This window comes from Lissotriton helveticus, chromosome 1_1 (assembly GCF_964261635.1).
Source record: "Lissotriton helveticus chromosome 1_1, aLisHel1.1, whole genome shotgun sequence".
Taxonomy (NCBI): domain Eukaryota; kingdom Metazoa; phylum Chordata; class Amphibia; order Caudata; family Salamandridae; genus Lissotriton; species Lissotriton helveticus.
In genome coordinates this window covers 327,976,069-327,993,448 of record NC_136057.1, presented here as the reverse complement: position 1 = coordinate 327,993,448, position 17,380 = coordinate 327,976,069, and the positions used below count along the sequence as shown (strand labels likewise).

At 44.2% G+C, this 17,380-nt stretch overlaps 1 protein-coding gene across 1 annotated transcript in view; it reads left to right on the top strand.

Moving 5' to 3' along the window:
- Positions 1–17,380, top strand: part of LOC144804722 (rho crystallin-like) — a 101,742-nt gene that overhangs the window by 65,770 nt on the left and 18,592 nt on the right. The window contains exons 3-5 of the mRNA XM_078671928.1: positions 4,356–4,472; positions 8,497–8,574; positions 17,105–17,227. Of these exons, the coding sequence (XP_078528054.1) occupies positions 4,356–4,472; positions 8,497–8,574; positions 17,105–17,227 (318 nt within the window). The remainder of the gene's footprint in view (positions 1–4,355; positions 4,473–8,496; positions 8,575–17,104; positions 17,228–17,380) is intronic.

Below are 17,380 nucleotides of genomic sequence, written 5' to 3'. Positions count from 1 at the left end.
CTCTTTTGTGTGCAAATAGTTAGGTTTTTGCGGCCAGTTAATAATTGTAAATAATGTGTTGAATTTAATTTGGTTGCCTGGTATTGCAACTGCGAATCATGGGTATTTAATATTTTACTGTACACATTATCCATATAAGATATTATTGAATTGATGCTGTTTTACAAAGAAACACTGTGGCTTGAGATTCCATATTTATTGAAAATCTAATATTTTTGTAGAACCATACCTTGACTCTACTTTTAGGCCTCCATGTTTGAGCAAGGCCTTGACTGCTGCACCCAGCTATTCAAAGAGTGTTTTGCTTTGCAAAACAAGTTTTTAGGTCGAGCCTAGAGCAGCGCAAGCGCTGTTGCTCAACTTTTAGTAAGTGGGATATCAAAGTGCTACCCACCGCTGGCCTAAAGCTTGCGTTCATGCGAGCGTGAACGTGCACAGCTGCCAGCTTTCAGCGTAATTACTTTAACTTTTGGAGCTGCTGCACGTGCACCACTCTCGTAATTGCCGGCGTGCACGCGCGCATGCACTCCCCCACCTCTCCCACTTGTTTACTTTACTTCTTGCGACTTCCAACCTAACCTTAAACCAAGTCCCACCCCTAGCAGTTTCCGGTCCTCGCTTGCTCTCTGAGCGCTCCTACCTTCGGTGCTCGATATATTGAAAATAAGTCTCCCTCTGAAGCAATCTGACTCTCGCTTGCTCTCAGAACTCTCCTCCGTCCCTCCCCGCCGCATCTCACAATTGATGCACTGTTTTCACCTTTGCCGCACACCAAACAGAGCCTTCATGTCTGCAGTGAATTGCTCAGGCTTTCGATCGGCTTTGTGTGCTGTAAACAACATCTCCCAGATCTGCACTCTCCCATCATCTTTCACCATGCAATACTTTTGATTAGATCAACATTATTTCCATTTTATATGTTCACATAGCCGACTCATTAGAAATATATATTCTTGCTTTTACGTGATACCTGCAGTGCTCGGCATATTGAATATAAAAGTCTCCCTCTGAAGCAAGCTCATTGCTCTTCCATCCCCACTGAAAAATCGTTTTCAAAATTACTTTTATAACTGCCAGTGTGCTTTTCTTGAATAATTACACACAATTGCAATATGAATCCCCAAAGGAGAAACACATAATTACACATTTTGTAAATTACTCTCACCGAAAAATATCTTATAAATATGGATTTGTACTCATTCCCTACATGGGTCATAAATAGCGTTCTGCTTCTAAAAGTGGCTGTTGGGCGTTGCTAAAAACAGGATACACACAACTTGAGAAAAAGGATGAAATGTGGGGCTCTGCAAATGTATGCATTTTTCAGTGTTTTCCTCTGTGTTGCCAGCTAGAGGGTGGGGTCGGAAAAACTGAAAGGACTGAACCCGGGCAACGGCAACGTGAAGCTCTTTTAGATCACATATCAGTGTTTGCTCTGGACCAAAATGACTAGTTTTTCCCTGGGATTTTCTGTCAACCATGGGGTTTTTTCAACATGGTGGCCCGTTTTTTGGTTGTTTTATGCAAGACCGTGATAGCTATTACGTTCTATTAGAACAAAACAAAGCAGACAGGCTGAAAAAGACTTATCTTTTTGTTTGCAAGCATTTCAAAATATATTTTGAGTAATGCATTTTTGTATTTTTATCATAATATGAACGGCACAAAGGAAACTTCTAAGAGAAAGATTAATTATTTTGTGTCCGCAGCTGGGAATTTTATGGAAATAAATATCTTGCAGTAATGCATTCTTGTCAGAGGCATTACAAAGGGTATTGCTATTCAGACAGTGCACATGTTTGTTTTGCACACCTCCTTCCTCAACCTCTCTACCGCTCTACATCTATCTCTACCTCTCTCTCTACCGCTCTCCCTCTCTCTCTACCGCTCTACCTCTCTCTCTACCTCTCTCTCTATATCTCTCTCTCTCTCTCTGCCTCCCTCTCTACCTCTATATCTCTCTCTACCTCGACACACCTCTCTCTACCCCTCTCTCTCTCTCTAACCCTCTCTCTCTAAACACCTCTCTCTCTCTCTTCACACCTCTCTCTCACTCTCTACACACCTCTCTCTCACTCGCTACACACCTCTCTCTCTCTACACACCCCTCTCTCTCTCTCTCTCTCTCTCTTTCTACATACCCACCTCTCTCTCTCTCTCTCTCTCTACACACCCCTCTCTCTCTCTCTTTCTCTCTCTCTACACACCTCTCTCTCTCTCTATATATACACCTCTCTCTCTCTACCTCTAAGTGACAGTTGGAGCCTAATAGCACTGCTTGTCCTTTAAAAAAAAGAAAAAAGCATTTTTGGGGCCTTATAAGTGTTTAACCATGCAACAGTTAATGTTGTTGTACCAAGGATATTGTGCTGCATAACTAAATACTTATAAGGTCCAAAAAGCGAGCCCTATTGGCTATGCCAATGCTTGTTTTCAGTGGGGGAGAGCGGGCATGTACGATCTGAGAAGCCGTCAGCTATGATATTTTTCTTCACTTTTTTTTTTAAATATGCAAACGCAGGTGTGTTTCACTCACACACACAACAGATGTAGTTTGTGCAAGGTTCTCTCAACCTAAAATAAACTTATTTTGGCTTGTGTTAGTTGTCTATTTCGTATGCACTATTGTGACTTCCTCTGATGTGTATGCAAAACTTACCTTTTGTCCTGAATTCTGACCTTCTGTCCTGAATTTTGAACCTTTCTCTGAATTTTTGAACTTACTGTCCTGAATTTGCACCCATGCCAGTTGGTCACCCTAGTGTATGGATGACTTCATTTCAGTCCCATTCTTTCTACTTCCCACACGGCATGACTGTCTCTTGAATGATATACTATTTTTTTCTCAGGAGACAGTCTGGAAGGTCATTTAGGGGTATTCGTCTTGGAAATCTTAAACATCATGAACAGCAATTCATTTCTTTGTCCCAAAGACATGGCAGGTGGTGCGCCTAACAAGAATGAAAGTTCCCATCTGTCACAAAACTGGTGCTCATGTAAGGAGCTCTGATACCTAATATCTTTGGTTCGAGTTCGCGCTATAGAAAACTCTAAAAAAACAGAAAAAAAAGGTTAAGCCGTGTGCTATTTTAGAAATAGCTAAGAGGGCAAAGAGTACATGGAATCTTAATCTCCGCACAATATAGAGAACATGTACATAAAGTAATCTGTAGGCGGTACTTGAAAGCAGTGAAGCTGAAAACAGTGTTTAGTGGTTAGGACATGAGCTGGCTGGTATTGGATGTGAGGGGAACTTACTTTCAGGCGAAGTAGAAGTGCAAACGCATAGGCTGTTTTAGGAGGGAAGCCCTATTTTAAATCAAAGATATCACTTACATACAGTTAGTGATGGACCTGCAGATGGTTCTGCTGGTTGATGCTGATGATGAGGGTTTGTATCCTCTGTGCTCTTTCACTGGAAACTGATCTCTCGGTACTTGCTGGCTGCTGGACGGTCAATCGCCCAGAACTGGAAAGCCTCAGACCTGCCCTCCTCAGGCCTGTGGTGGACCAAGATCTGGCATCAGTATACCAGGGAGAAGTGAATGGTGATGGTTGGGAATGAAATGACACTGTTTTAGAAGATAAGGACACCCCTTAGGTATGTATATAAAGTTACAATCCTCTGTAAGGCATACGCTCCACCCAAATCCACTGATCCTTACAGCAGACGTAGGCACATCTCACCAACTTGAACCATTAGCAACGGGATACCATCACTCGAGTAATGTTGTCATCTGCTAGTTGTATATGAGCCTATCAATGCTGCTTTTGTTGCTCAGTGGCTCCTTTATTATGAAACTCAGTAGCCACGACAGAATGCTTATTGTGGGTCAACTGACAACCAAGATGTACTTGGTTGTATACTATATACTAATGCTCATCTCCTAGCTATTCTGAGCTAACTGTTCTATCCACACTAAATAAAGTTGCTTAAATAGATTTTGATAGCCGTTGTTATGTACCATTGTTTGAAGAATTAGGACTAGCTGAATTGTCAATTTGGTCCTGCTGCAGAGGCGAAGGAAAATTACAAGTTCCTAAAATGGACAGTGGAACATTTTGTTGCTCATATTGTTCTATTAAATATTTAATCTAAAAATAATAACTTCACAATATTGTCTTATTCTATTTTTTTAATTACTAAATTTTAATAATTGTGCGTTATTTTTCTGCTGTATTTTTACTACTAAATATCACCACTTTACTAGGTTTATATGTGTTGGACTTTTTGTGGCATATGAACTGTTATCAGCTGTAATAGCTTGAAGCTAAAAACTGAAATATGTTGCAAGAGGGAGATGAAATGCATTGTGAAAGACGAAGGCTTACCTTTCTTCCGTTTTGTTGCGCAGCTTTGGTGTAGGTTCTTCTCGCCTGACAAGGTTCGGAAAGCCCTAGAACAATCCATGAGTGACCTTCAGTTGGACTACCTGGACCTTTTCATCATGCACTTCCCCTTTTCCATGAAGGTACATATTCTGGACGAAATTTCTTATCAAGAAGCCCTACTTCTAGGCAACATGTTGAAGTTGCAACATCGGTGTTAGGAGCCTCATTGCACCTTCAATAAGGTAGATGTGGTTGCTGTTTCTCGCGATATTTGGGAGGATGTGATGGATAGTGTAGGGGAATGTGCACTGTGAGTAGTACATTTGCAGCGTGTGTAGGAAAGATGTGCAGAGCCTGGGCATTGTGTGCGTGACTTGGTCTTTTGGGGGAGTGATGCATATATGCCCCCTCTTGCATCTTCCCGTAGGTAGCTCATGGTTGGCCATGTTGCTTCAGTAGAGTAGCATAGCCATCTGCCGAAATCAAAATATTCTTCTTGTTTAATAGCATAGAAACTCATTCCTTGTTCACATTGCAAACATTGGTATTTTTAGAACCATTTGTGCTTGTTTTGATTTCTTGGCTTGGTAACTGTGCTACTGAAGTCTGCTTCATATAACAACTGAGAGCAGCCCTAGCTTTGGCCACTACCACTGTGCAAGTGTTGCCGGCTTTGCTCAGAGATGTGGACGCAGTGGCCCCTCCGTGTCATCTAGGGATAAAACTGAGCGGTGAGCATTCCGTAATTTAAGGTGAATGGGATGCTCTATAACAAATGTTGCAGATGCTACAAGGGCATTGTAGCCAATGATACTTGAAATTCCTTTATACAGGGGCGGCTCCTCCACGGAGGAGCGACGCCCCAATACTTTTAAGCAGTGAGAAACTTAAAATGACAACAACTTAGAGTTATTGTCATTTTATGTTCCGTATCCTGCTGCTTTGCGGTGGGCGGGTGGGTGGTGCTGCTCTGCTTTCCGAGAAGTACAAAAGGGGGTGGTGATGGACGGAGAATCTGAATCAATCAAACACTCACACCCAGTCAACAGATCTGGGTTTCGAGCAGGGCAGGGGAGGAGTGGTTTGCCCACTCCTGAGTGCGCAGTGACTGTTTGGTCGGCCCTCTCAGGCCACCCAAACCAGTCATGCACACTTCCTTGTTCTCCATGCAGGCTGTATTAGAGCCTGCATGGAGAACATGCCCACCCCTCCAGCCCCTGGCTGGGTGCCGTGTCACAGCGCTCAGACCAATCACAGCACTGCATTGCAGCGTTGTGATTGGCTTTGGGGAGGGAGCCTAGTTGCCTGCTTTCTGTTCCTATCATAGGCAGGAGAGCAGTAGCAGAAAAGACGAGGGACCTGGCCTCAAGTTAAGTTTTAAAACAAAATTCCAATTTCCCCAGTGCGACACCTGCCACCACTCCCCTTCGTGACACCCATTCCCTCACCCCACCACCCACGAGCCATGCCGGCCGCAACTGCCATTATATCCTACGGCATTTTTAATAGAGAGCAGACAGGATATCCGAGACGTTTGTGACAGAGTATCCTATTTGCTAAAGTCTATTTAGGCCCCAAGAGGCTTATTTAGAGGTTGGCAGACAGGGTAGTCCATCAGTAACATGGGAAGTGTCCCTCTCACTGTATTAAAAGTTAAATATAGTCCATGGAACTCTAAGTATAGCAGACAGGACATTGAACGTGTTGTGACAGAGGTCCCTTACTGCCAAATCCTCAATAAGGCCCAAAGACTGAGTTCAGGTTTCAGTGGCAATAGAAAATCCTCTCATTTCGAGAGAAAGTGCTAAATACATAAGATAGTTCAATGGTGGAATTTCCTCCACCATACTAATGGTGTGGTAGTGAGAACATCTGAGTTGATAGGCCCACACCAGTCACCTGGACAGACTATGCACTTGTCAAGATCAGCATCCCCATCCCACTCCAACACACGACCCGCAGACCAGCTTGCCAAAATTGGAACTGCATCACTGACAAATACCTGAACACTGCTCTCAACAGACACAAACCGTGACACAGCAACAGCCTCCCCAAAGCCATCAAGAATTTCAGCTATTGGGTCACCTTCTGCTCCGACTCCCTAACTTCCATCAAACAATGCATTACAACAAGATCCAGACCCCCGGGCCAGCTGGGATACAAAGGAAATAAGACTGATGAAATGCCACTGTAAATAACTGTTGCCAAAAAAGATAATAAACCAGGACAATGCAGACAGGAGCATGTTCATATCTGCCCAAACACGCTATCACCAAGTGATCTGATTAATCAAATGCATTATTCTGGCGAACCGCACCTGTGCCAGTACCACTGAAGCAAAGAAATCTTCATCCTTGTGCAAGGTTTCACTTCACCAGAGGCCCCCTCCAACTCAATCACCCCATCACAGGACCTCTGCAACTATGTTTCTCAATTCTTCAGCAACAAAATCCCCACCATTTACAGCAACTTCTACCCTCACCAAACACCTCCGGGCCTTATCCAAAAAACAATGCTAACAACAAGGACCATCATCACCCCAGAAGAAACCTCCACCACCATGAAGTCCACCACTCAGGGGCACCATCGGACCCCTGCTCCCACTACACCTACGTCAAAAGACTGATAATCATCCTGCCATGCTCTTACCCATTCTAAAATTCCACCACCTCTTATGTAACCTTACCAGATGCTTGAAAACACACAAAGGTCCCCCCTTTGATGTAGAAACCCTCTGCTGACCCTTCAAAGCTCATCAACAACAGTCCGATATCCCTGCTACCATTCCCAGCTGAGGCCTTACAGCAAATCAGGATCAAACAGAATGGGTCCCCCAGCTACATGATAGATGAGTTCTACATGACAGAGATGCGGAACAGGGGAATAAACAAGTAAACAAAAGAAACTTCCACCTCACACTTGCGCTAAATCAAAATGTCAGCAGTCAAAAATATTCTTCAATATATCAATACATTGTAAATTTATTGAAATATAACTCCATATTCAAATTCATAAGCGAATAATACTTGTAATCATATTGGTATCATATAATATACATCACATAATGCAGAACCTTTATCCTTAATTGAATTATATAACCCCAACCATCCCTCATTTAAAACTCAAATACATTCATCCCACAGTCACTCCACTCAAACATCTCATAAAACCAAAGACAACTTGACTTCGTGTGTATAAAAGCATACCATCTTTGATAACAATCTAAATCATTGATATTATATCCAGATATACACATCCACATCATCCAATTGCTAATAACCAATAATATCTTCTAGTCCATATGTCTTCTTAAGTTTTGGGTATGAGTCCTAGTTATAAAGCTGTTGTGGCCATTGTTATTGTTCATGGGCACTCCATGATATGTACAGCGTGCCTACTGTTATTGTTCTTCAACCATCCTGAACAAATTGCATCTGCTTTCACAAACCTTACAGACACCTCTGCTCGTCTGGTCTCCTACTTGCACACATACCAGTCATACGGAAAAACAGATCTGGTGGTCGAGCCTTCTCCTACATTGCTCACAAAGAATGGAACAACCTGCCCCTACAAATTAGAGTCTCCTCCTTAGTTCTTGAATTGCACAAGAAGCTGAAGACCTGGTTTTTTGACTAGTCCCACTATGCCCTCAGTGTGGCATGTCTCATACCTGCTCAGCGTCAGGACATTCTCCAGTGAGATAGTGCGCTCTACAAATCTGCATAAAATAACCTAGCATAACTCCACATATGCATTCACCTCTGGATTTAGCACTTCCTCAAGAAATCAGGGGATCTTATATTTTCAGCCAGCTTGATGGCAGATCCTAAGGCAGATATTGATAAAAGTAAGCTAAGGAATGAATAATTGACACACGTATGCGCCATAGCTATGTAAATTAAACTGCATCAATTTGCTGCTTTACTGGGAGGAGTGGAGCCAGTCCTTAATTTGTAAACCTATGAGTGCCAGGGCCCAAAGTATGCTTAGGAGGCCATCACAGCCTACACCACCCACTGCCCCTGGCAGTGCTGCCAAATTACTAAACTAATGAGTTTAACATGGTGTATTCCACCCCTAAAGGAGAGTATTAGATTAGGTATATGAAAGTACAAAATGTCTATGTTACTTTTATAAAAACTGTGTTTCTAATCATTTTCACAGCCTTCAGGACCTGAAATAACCAGAGAAAGCGACGACAAATTTGTTCATGATAACGTTGACTTTTGCTCTACGTGGGAGGTAAAATATAAACATTTAAAAGTTGTGTACTAAAGAATATTTGTTTAATAAAATCTGTTCTTTGGTGCTTTCATTTCAAACGACTGCAATCTTTAATTATTGTAACAGTTCAAAAAATGTCAATGACAGTATTGTGCATGCTGGCAAATAGCTTTAACATTCAATCATAAGTAAAATGATTCTGGGATTTCTGTTATTTTACTATGGATTCCAGTTATGCATGGCAACGTAGCCTCAGTTTGGTTAATGAATATGTATTTTATATACGTACATACATGTATGCATTGTTTGTTTACTGTCCTGATGAAGTCCCTTGTCAGGACAACATGCATTGGCTGGGCTTCAGTTTGATGTTCTGAAGAATAAAGAAGATCTTTTTGGGAATATCATATCATGGCTCCTGCGTTATATAGGATCTATAAGAAGAATTTAAGAGTTTGAATAATCTGGATTAGTATGTGATTAAGTGAACTTTCAGTAAGAACATTGCACTTTCTAGCACTCCCTTTTGTACGTTGTTTTTCACTTTGGTTTGTTGTTTTGTTGCAGTAGAACCATTAGAAGGTTGAGTGCTATTGCATACATATTAAAAATACAAAATGCCTGTGCAGTCAGTTAGAGCGAATACTGCTCTTTCTTGGGATTACTATGTAGCTTCAGTTCAGGTGTATCATAAGTAACAGTTGGATAGTTATCATCACTTTACTCACTTCCTGCTTACTGGTAGATACCAACATCTTAGCCCTGTGCACAGTGCTATCCAAATTGGTAAATTATGGCAGATGTAGACCCTACCTTTCTACATTATCCATTAGCGCTGTAGATTTAACATGAGACAGAGTGTTAGGACCTCATTATGAGTGGCTTTTTGTTAATTCCAACCTGTTTGTAAACCCCGGATTACATACGGGTCAGAATTATGAGTTTGATTTCATTCATTACATCTGATAATTATCGGATGCATTAAATAACTCCATCTTTGTTAGATTCAGGCAGATCAAACCTGCCAAAAATAAAAATTGAAAAGGACGAGAAAACTTACCTGAGCAGCGCCGCAGCTTGACAGGCATCCTAGCCCACGCCGCCACCGCCGAGAGTCATCTTGCCAGCACTTGGGACGCGCCGCCGCTCCGGGACTACGAATCCCGGCAGCCTACGCGGCGGCGCGCGCTCTGACACCGCGAGGGCGCCAGGGGAGGAGTTCAAAAGCGGCCAGGACCGGCGGAGCCTCTGGGGACGAGAAAACTTACCTGAGCAGCGCCGCAGCTTGACAGGCATCCTAGCCCACGCCGCCACCGCCGAGAGTCATCTTGCCAGCACTTGGGACGCGCCGCCGCTCCGGGACTACGAATCCCGGCAGCCTACGCGGCGGCGCGCGCTCTGACACCGCGAGGGCGCCAGGGGAGGAGTTCAAAAGCGGCCAGGACCGGCGGAGCCTCTGGGGACGAGAAAACTTACCTGAGCAGCGCCGCAGCTTGACAGGCATCCTAGCCCACGCCGCCACCGCCGAGAGTCATCTTGCCAGCACTTGGGACGCGCCGCCGCTCCGGGACTACGAATCCCGGCAGCCTACGCGGCGGCGCGCGCTCTGACACCGCGAGGGCGCCAGGGGAGGAGTTCAAAAGCGGCCAGGACCGGCGGAGCCTCTGGGGACGAGAAAACTTACCTGAGCAGCGCCGCAGCTTGACAGGCATCCTAGCCCACGCCGCCACCGCCGAGAGTCATCTTGCCAGCACTTGGGACGCGCCGCCGCTCCGGGACTACGAATCCCGGCAGCCTACGCGGCGGCGCGCGCTCTGACACCGCGAGGGCGCCAGGGGAGGAGTTCAAAAGCGGCCAGGACCAGCTACGCGGGACGCGAGCGGGACACCCGGGCAAAGGGCGGGCCCTCAACGGCACGAAAAGGCCAGGCTAGGCACTCCTCCTGTAATCTACTCCCTGACGCAGACAAGGTACTGTGTATTTTTTCGTTCCTCTAGCACGCAACACTGCGCGTATTATTTAAGTCTGATATCCTGCTGTCGCGGACTGATAATCGCGTTGCCAGTCCAATTATCACCAATATTCGTACTGGAAGCTTTCTGACCCCTTTCTTGCTAGTCATTTGAGCCCTGGATATCCTCCGACAGACCGCAGCTACCATGGGGAAGAAATTGATACCTGCACCCATAGAGTCACTCAATACCTTAGACTCCTACTTGGTTCAAGTAGTAAGTAAAATTAACACCGAGAGAAGGCAATCCTTAGGCTTGAGCCAGTCACCTATTCTGCCTACCGAGAGCCTCTCCCCAAGTATTCCAAGCTCAGCTACATTGGATACCCTGCCTGACAACCCCTCTACAAATCTTATAGACTCCTCCCAACCTAATGGTTTAGAGGCCGATGACTCCGACCCACTAATTAATTTAATTGATCTTTCAGAAAATTTCGCCTCCGATTCCAACACCCAGGTTGACATAGTGGATGATGTTCCATCACCCCCGCAGCCTGCTACACGGGCGGTTAGAGCCTGTAGGAAATACACAGCTAAACGAGGAGGGAAACAGCAAAGCAGGAAAAAGCCCGCCACACCCCCGCCACGCTGTGAAGCGAAAAATGGTGATTTTGACATCGATGTAGAGTCAAGACGCAGAGTTGATGATGACCTATTTAATAGGATCCAAGATATGATAGACATCAAAATCAGGACTATCATTAAGCCTCTGATTGGGAAATTGGACAAACTTACTTCGGAAGTTAAAAAGCTGGGAGGGGCACAGAGTAAATTGGTAGAAGAAGTGGAGAATTTAGCTTCTCTTGTTATTGATAAGGGAGCAAAGGATGTGGTGGCCGTTTCCAATGAAAGCATTCCATTATCCACTTTACAAGAGCTGCCGCCACCCTCTCCTCCTACCTTTCCATCCCAACCACCTCTATCTGCTTTTAGGCAAGATGCAGAAGCCGCAGACCCTCCCATTAGCATGACTACTGCTGATGTTGTTGTGCAACCTGAGGTGGGCTCAGCCCAATTTATCTTGGAAGCCTCACCAGTGGTCCTTGTACTGGCCAACGTCCCTGTCCTAGCACAAGACAAAATAGAGTCAAATCAGGGTCTGAAAGATAAAGCGTTACATTGGCTTTCCAGCAATATGTATATGGCACACCAAGGGTTTGATAAATTGGCCGGGGATATAATCATGACCAGAAGAGTTCCTTGGATTGGGAGTAACCCTAAAAAGTTTAAGGGGGATTGTGTGATCTTAAATTTTGCCAACGCGGATGTCTTGCCAGACATCTTGGCCAATATTTTTCCACCTCAGCGACGCAGTGGCACCATAGTCCCGCTTACCCTTAAATTTTTCTATAGTAAATCTCAGCTGAACACTACTCGCAGTATCTCGAACCAAACAAGACCTTCCAAGCCTATTAGCCGGGGAGGGGATATTAGACCTCGACATCCTAATGGCCACTTTCAATTTATAACTAACACAGATCTAGGTAGACCTAATTACCTGAATGAGCAACACACCAGGCCTACCATGCTATGCGAACCAAGCATGGCCAGCTGGGGTAATAATTACCTGGGTGGTAATCATCGTGGCCAGGGGGACAGGTTTATTTTCCCGATGAATAATGACCAGCTTAGGTTACGCCCAACCACACCACAACCCATATGGAATATGCCAGCGCTTGGCCAGGGCCAACTAGCTACCCCGCTTGGGTGGGGTTTTGGTACCAGAAACAGGTTTGGCCCTTTATCAGATCTAAATACCTGCGATTGACTTACTGAGGGAGGAGATCTAGATGTTCAAACCCCAATTAGCGTAAACATACCAAGTCCGTTGCAAGGGGTAGTCATAGAGGGCGTCCCAATGCCATGCATAGTAGATGGGGTGGGGGAGGGGCCCAGGGAACCCAGACCACCTACCGATTCCTGTAAAATAATAAGCTGGAACATCGCAGGCTTAAATACGAAACGTCAGGACAATGCTTGGTTGAGTTTTATATCAGAGAATCATATCATTGCCCTGCAAGAAACTTGGGACACATCCGCCAATCTTTGGTGGGATGGGTTCACTAGTTTCACCAAACCTGCAGTACCCAGCAGAGCGGGTAGAGCTAAAGGAGGCTTGGTCATTCTATTTTCCTTAGCCCTGAAAGGTAGATATAGGCAGATTAGCACTGACTCTGATAACATCTTAATGGTCGAAAGGGCGATAAATAACACCAGTAGGATCCTATATGTTAATTTTTATAATTCTGGGAATAGCGACTATAGAGGGCGCAATATCGCTAACCTAGATAGATTTTTATATTCAGCATCTCAGAATATCGAGTTCGCTTTTGAATTAATTTTATTAGGCGATTTTAATATTCATTTATGTAACCTAGCATGTAAGGGAGGGGGAGCTAGCGAGGTGGATGACGGAGATCCAAAGGGCCCTCACTTTGAACACTCTGCAGAGGGGCAGGAGCTAGAAGAACTGCTAGCTAATTATGATCTGTACGAACCCGATGGGGGTCCAAGAATGCCAACCTTTCTTGGTACTGAGCATGGTACAGTGATTGACTACATATTTGTCTCACAAGGCATCCTAGGACGGTTCAAGGATTATCGCACAGTAGTAAGCCACCATAGCGACCATAACCCCGTTCTACTTGAAGTGGCCTGGGGAGCCCTGATGGGGGCATCCCCAATAACAGCAATTCCTGCACAATCTCTGAGGGTCACTGACAATAACAGACGAGTGAAGTGGGCCAAAGTGATCCCAGAAAACTTTCACGTGCTAAACTTCCCAAAAATCAAAGACAAGGTTCATCTCTGTAAAAATCCAGGTGCCCAAGGGAAGGAAATAATCGCAGCATATGAGGCATTATGTGCCCAGGTGTCAAAGGACCTCTTGGCAAAACCCATTAAGGGAACCACAGGAACTAAGCGTTGGTTTGACTCTGCATGTTCGTCAGCTCACAGAGAATTGTTGGCAGCCTTAAAAAAAGTGCCTAGGGCTAAAGACGATATTTCAAGATTAAGGAGAACATACAAGGACGCCATAAAGAATCGTAAGGACACTATCAAACGCGAGGCCTGGGATAATCTCCTTTCAGCGGCAGTGCTGAAGGACAGTAGGAGATTTTGGGAGATCATTAAACAACCTTTTTTCTCCGATGACAAAAATGCACCCATGGACTGCGTAATTACTGATGAAAAATGGCTGTCTCACTTTAAAAATGTATATGGGGGCGTGGTAGAAGGAAACAACGCGGCCCCATCGCCCAGCACCAAGGCACAATCCATCATCTTTAACCCCGAGGAAGTGAAAAATGCCCTCTTGTCAACCACAAAACTGAAGGCTCCAGGCCCTGACGGAGTCCCCGCTGACTTTTTTATGTATTCTCCAAATCTGTGGGCGGAGGTTTTGACAAACGTGTTCAATGCAGTGAGAGGTAATAAAGCCCCTGCCTCGTGGGCCATATCCACCATTGTACCCATCTTCAAAAACAAAGGTCAGCGGGATGATCCCGCGTGTTATAGACCTATATCTCTCCTGGATTCAACTATTAAAATTTTGGGCAGAGTATTGTTATCCAGATTGAGGGAGAACGTCGAGGGTTGTGGTGGGCTGTCCGAACTACAATATGGTTTCAGAGAGAAAAAAGGGACCATTGAACAATGTATTAACCTGCATTTACTCATCTCCAAATACACTGTGGCCAAGGAGGGTTCTGTGTTTCTTGCTTTTATGGACCTCTCTTCGGCCTTCGACCTGGTCAATAGGTCAAAATTGTGGTCGATTTTGGTGAAATTGGGCATTGATGAAGCCCTGGTTGGGTTTATGGCGTCTATGCATCAGGAGCTTTTTGCAGCGGTTAGAGTGTCAAACCAAGGCAGATGCACCCCATTGTTTAAATCTTTAAAGGGGGTACGGCAAGGCTGTATCTTAGCCCCCTTGCTTTTCACCATCTACATTAATGGTTTGGGAGAACATCTGCAGCGCTTGGAAGCGGACGTTCCGCGTGCAGGAGGTACCGCAATCCCGGCACTCCTGTATGCGGACGACGCCGTGTTAATCGCTCGCACTGGCGTTGGCCTCCAGCTCCTGCTGGATGCCTTTGGCTCTTATATGGAGAACTTGGACCTTAAAGTCAATGCCACTAAATCACATACGATGGTATTGGGGCGCGGATGCACTAAAATATCACATAAATCATTCTTTTGCAGAGGGGTCCCTGTCTCTAGGGTGGCCACATTCCCCTATTTGGGGGTTCTGTTTGATCAGAAAGGTTCGTGGGGCCCACAGATAAGTGCAAAGAGGTTGGCTGTCATCAGATCGTCCTCAGCGCTCCTGGGTTTTGCTGGCAAGTTAGGAGCCAGGCCCATGGAAGCTCTTTTAAAAATCTATAAGAGCAAGCCCGTTGCTATTGCATCATACGGGTCTCCTTTGTGGGGGTATGTAAACCTTGACCCTATTCAGAGGGCAGAAAATAGATTCATCAGATCTCTGCTCTCTGTCCCGCAGTCAACCCCAACCTATTCTATCCATAAAGAGGAGGGCATACACTATTTGTCAGACACTCTGAGCCTAGCACCCTTGACATTGTGGTTGAAAATATGGCTGAACGAAGACCTCCCCTTAAACCACAGAATTTTTCATGATGTCCTAGCACTTGATAAACATAGTAGTATTCCCTGGTTGGCGTACATAGCTAAATCGCTTTTAGAACTAGGTCGCCCTGAATTGTTCTCATCGCCAGAGAAAATCAAGGCTGAGGACTTAGACCTTAGAAAAAAGTCTTTTAAGGAAAGGAAGGAAGCGCGCCGTGAGGCCCATGAATTGCTTAAACCAGCAGTAAGGGCCCATAGTCTTCTGGTTAGTACACCCTCGCTCGCACCTTACCTTAGCTTCGTCACCCTCCCTTACCATAGGTTTTTATTAACTAAGCTTAGATTTAACCTACTACATTCTTGCCTAGGTTCTCTTTCGAGCTGGCAGAAACCAGATTTAGCTCCCCCCTGCCGCTGCGATCACTTTTCTGTACAGGACACGATGCACTTTGTTATGTTTTGCAGTTTTTATCACGAGCAGAGGAAAAAATATTTGTTGCCAATCCTGAAAGAAGCTGGCTTCATACAGGTGCGCCCGCCATTGCTCTTTTTACAACTTTTGCTAAATCCTCGCATCTCTTTCTGTACTGCTAACTTTTTGGTGGCTGCGGCTAGGGTGAAAACTGCTGGTTTAACTTCGCCTTAAATGTATTTTGCTTTTAAAAAAAACGTTTTCTTTTTTACATCAAATGTAAATATTTTATATATGTAGATAGCTTGTCTTAAAAGTGCAGCCTGTCTGCTGCTTTTTATGGATGTATTTTATGTGATGTATTGTGTTCAATTCTTTGCATGACTTGTAAAAGTCGAATAAAGATATTCTGACTGACTGACTGAAAAGGCCTGCAGTATTAACCATATTATGTGGATTTTGGGCTGGTAAACACAAACATCTGTATGTTATCACCCAATAACTTGTAATAGGAGATATCTATTCCACCCTTGCCTAGTGGTATCGTCATTTATCAGTTGCGATAAATAGCACCTGTACCCGTAATCAGGCCTAAAGTCTTTCAGTACTAATCCAAAGCTCAGTTGACCTACTGCTATATCCAAATAGTGCTTAAATCCACAGGGGTGTTGCTGTAACATTTTCGACCATTCCATTAGTTATTTTGTTGACTTAAACATAGTGCCTTTTAAATTTGCAGAACCAGGACATTTTATAAAGCTATCCCTATAAATGGTGATCTACTAGACTGTTAGAAAAAAGGCCAACACTATTCTTTACAATGCCAATACGGTTACACAAAGCTGCTGTCAACACAAGTACATTGGGAGTAACATTTTAAAGTTCATTGCACTTTTATTGGGCTACTTAAACTGCTCAAGCCACAGCTCTCTTCTGGGTTCAACTCCAATGATATATACTCCTTTTGCGTTATTGTTCAGTTTTGAGTATTTCGAAGTCATAGTTTGAAACAACTTGCAGAACAGCCTCCTATAACTTATAAAAAACAGACACCAATATTTTATGAATAAATCAGGTTTATTTTGTTATTTTCCCCTCAAAATGCTGCTGTTCTTGTTTTTCTTGAGTACAACTGTTCAGGACGGTTCTATTTCCCTGAGTTTCAAACTCCTCTCATCAGCTACGCTGTAGAGAGTGCTTCACAGGTATGATGAGATTGAAGAAACAGCAACAGAGGGTCTACTATGAAGTTTTTCTAGCTCAATCTCCAGGCTCGGTTGGTAACATATATATCTGTGAATCTGGAGGTCAGATGGCCAGGGGGGCATGATGACATTCAGGATTAGAATATCACAAACAAACTATGGTCATATAACCTGTATGGTAAGGCACTTTTTCAGTCAAGTCTCAGGGACTCACTCACTGTTCACCATGGAAAGAAGTGCTGCAGGTCCCATCTACACAAGAAGTAGAATCCATTTTCATATTTTCCTGTAGATTTATATCTAAATTGAATTTCTACTACTCTCGTGCAGGTCCTAGAGGCATGCAAGGATGCTGGATTGGTAAGATCCATCGGGGTGTCAAACTTTAATCGCCGGCAACTGGAGAGGCTTTTAAGCAAACCAGGACTCAAGTATGCACCTGTCTGTAACCAAGTAAGTTGACTTAATATAAATTCTAGATATCTACTGTCTTTTAATGTATGGAGTCTGGAGTATCAATGTTAATATGTTCAGGAAGACTAAGAACAAACTCATACTCTGAAACAAATATTGTAGATGGGCAGTAGGCAGACTGCCCCAGACAGA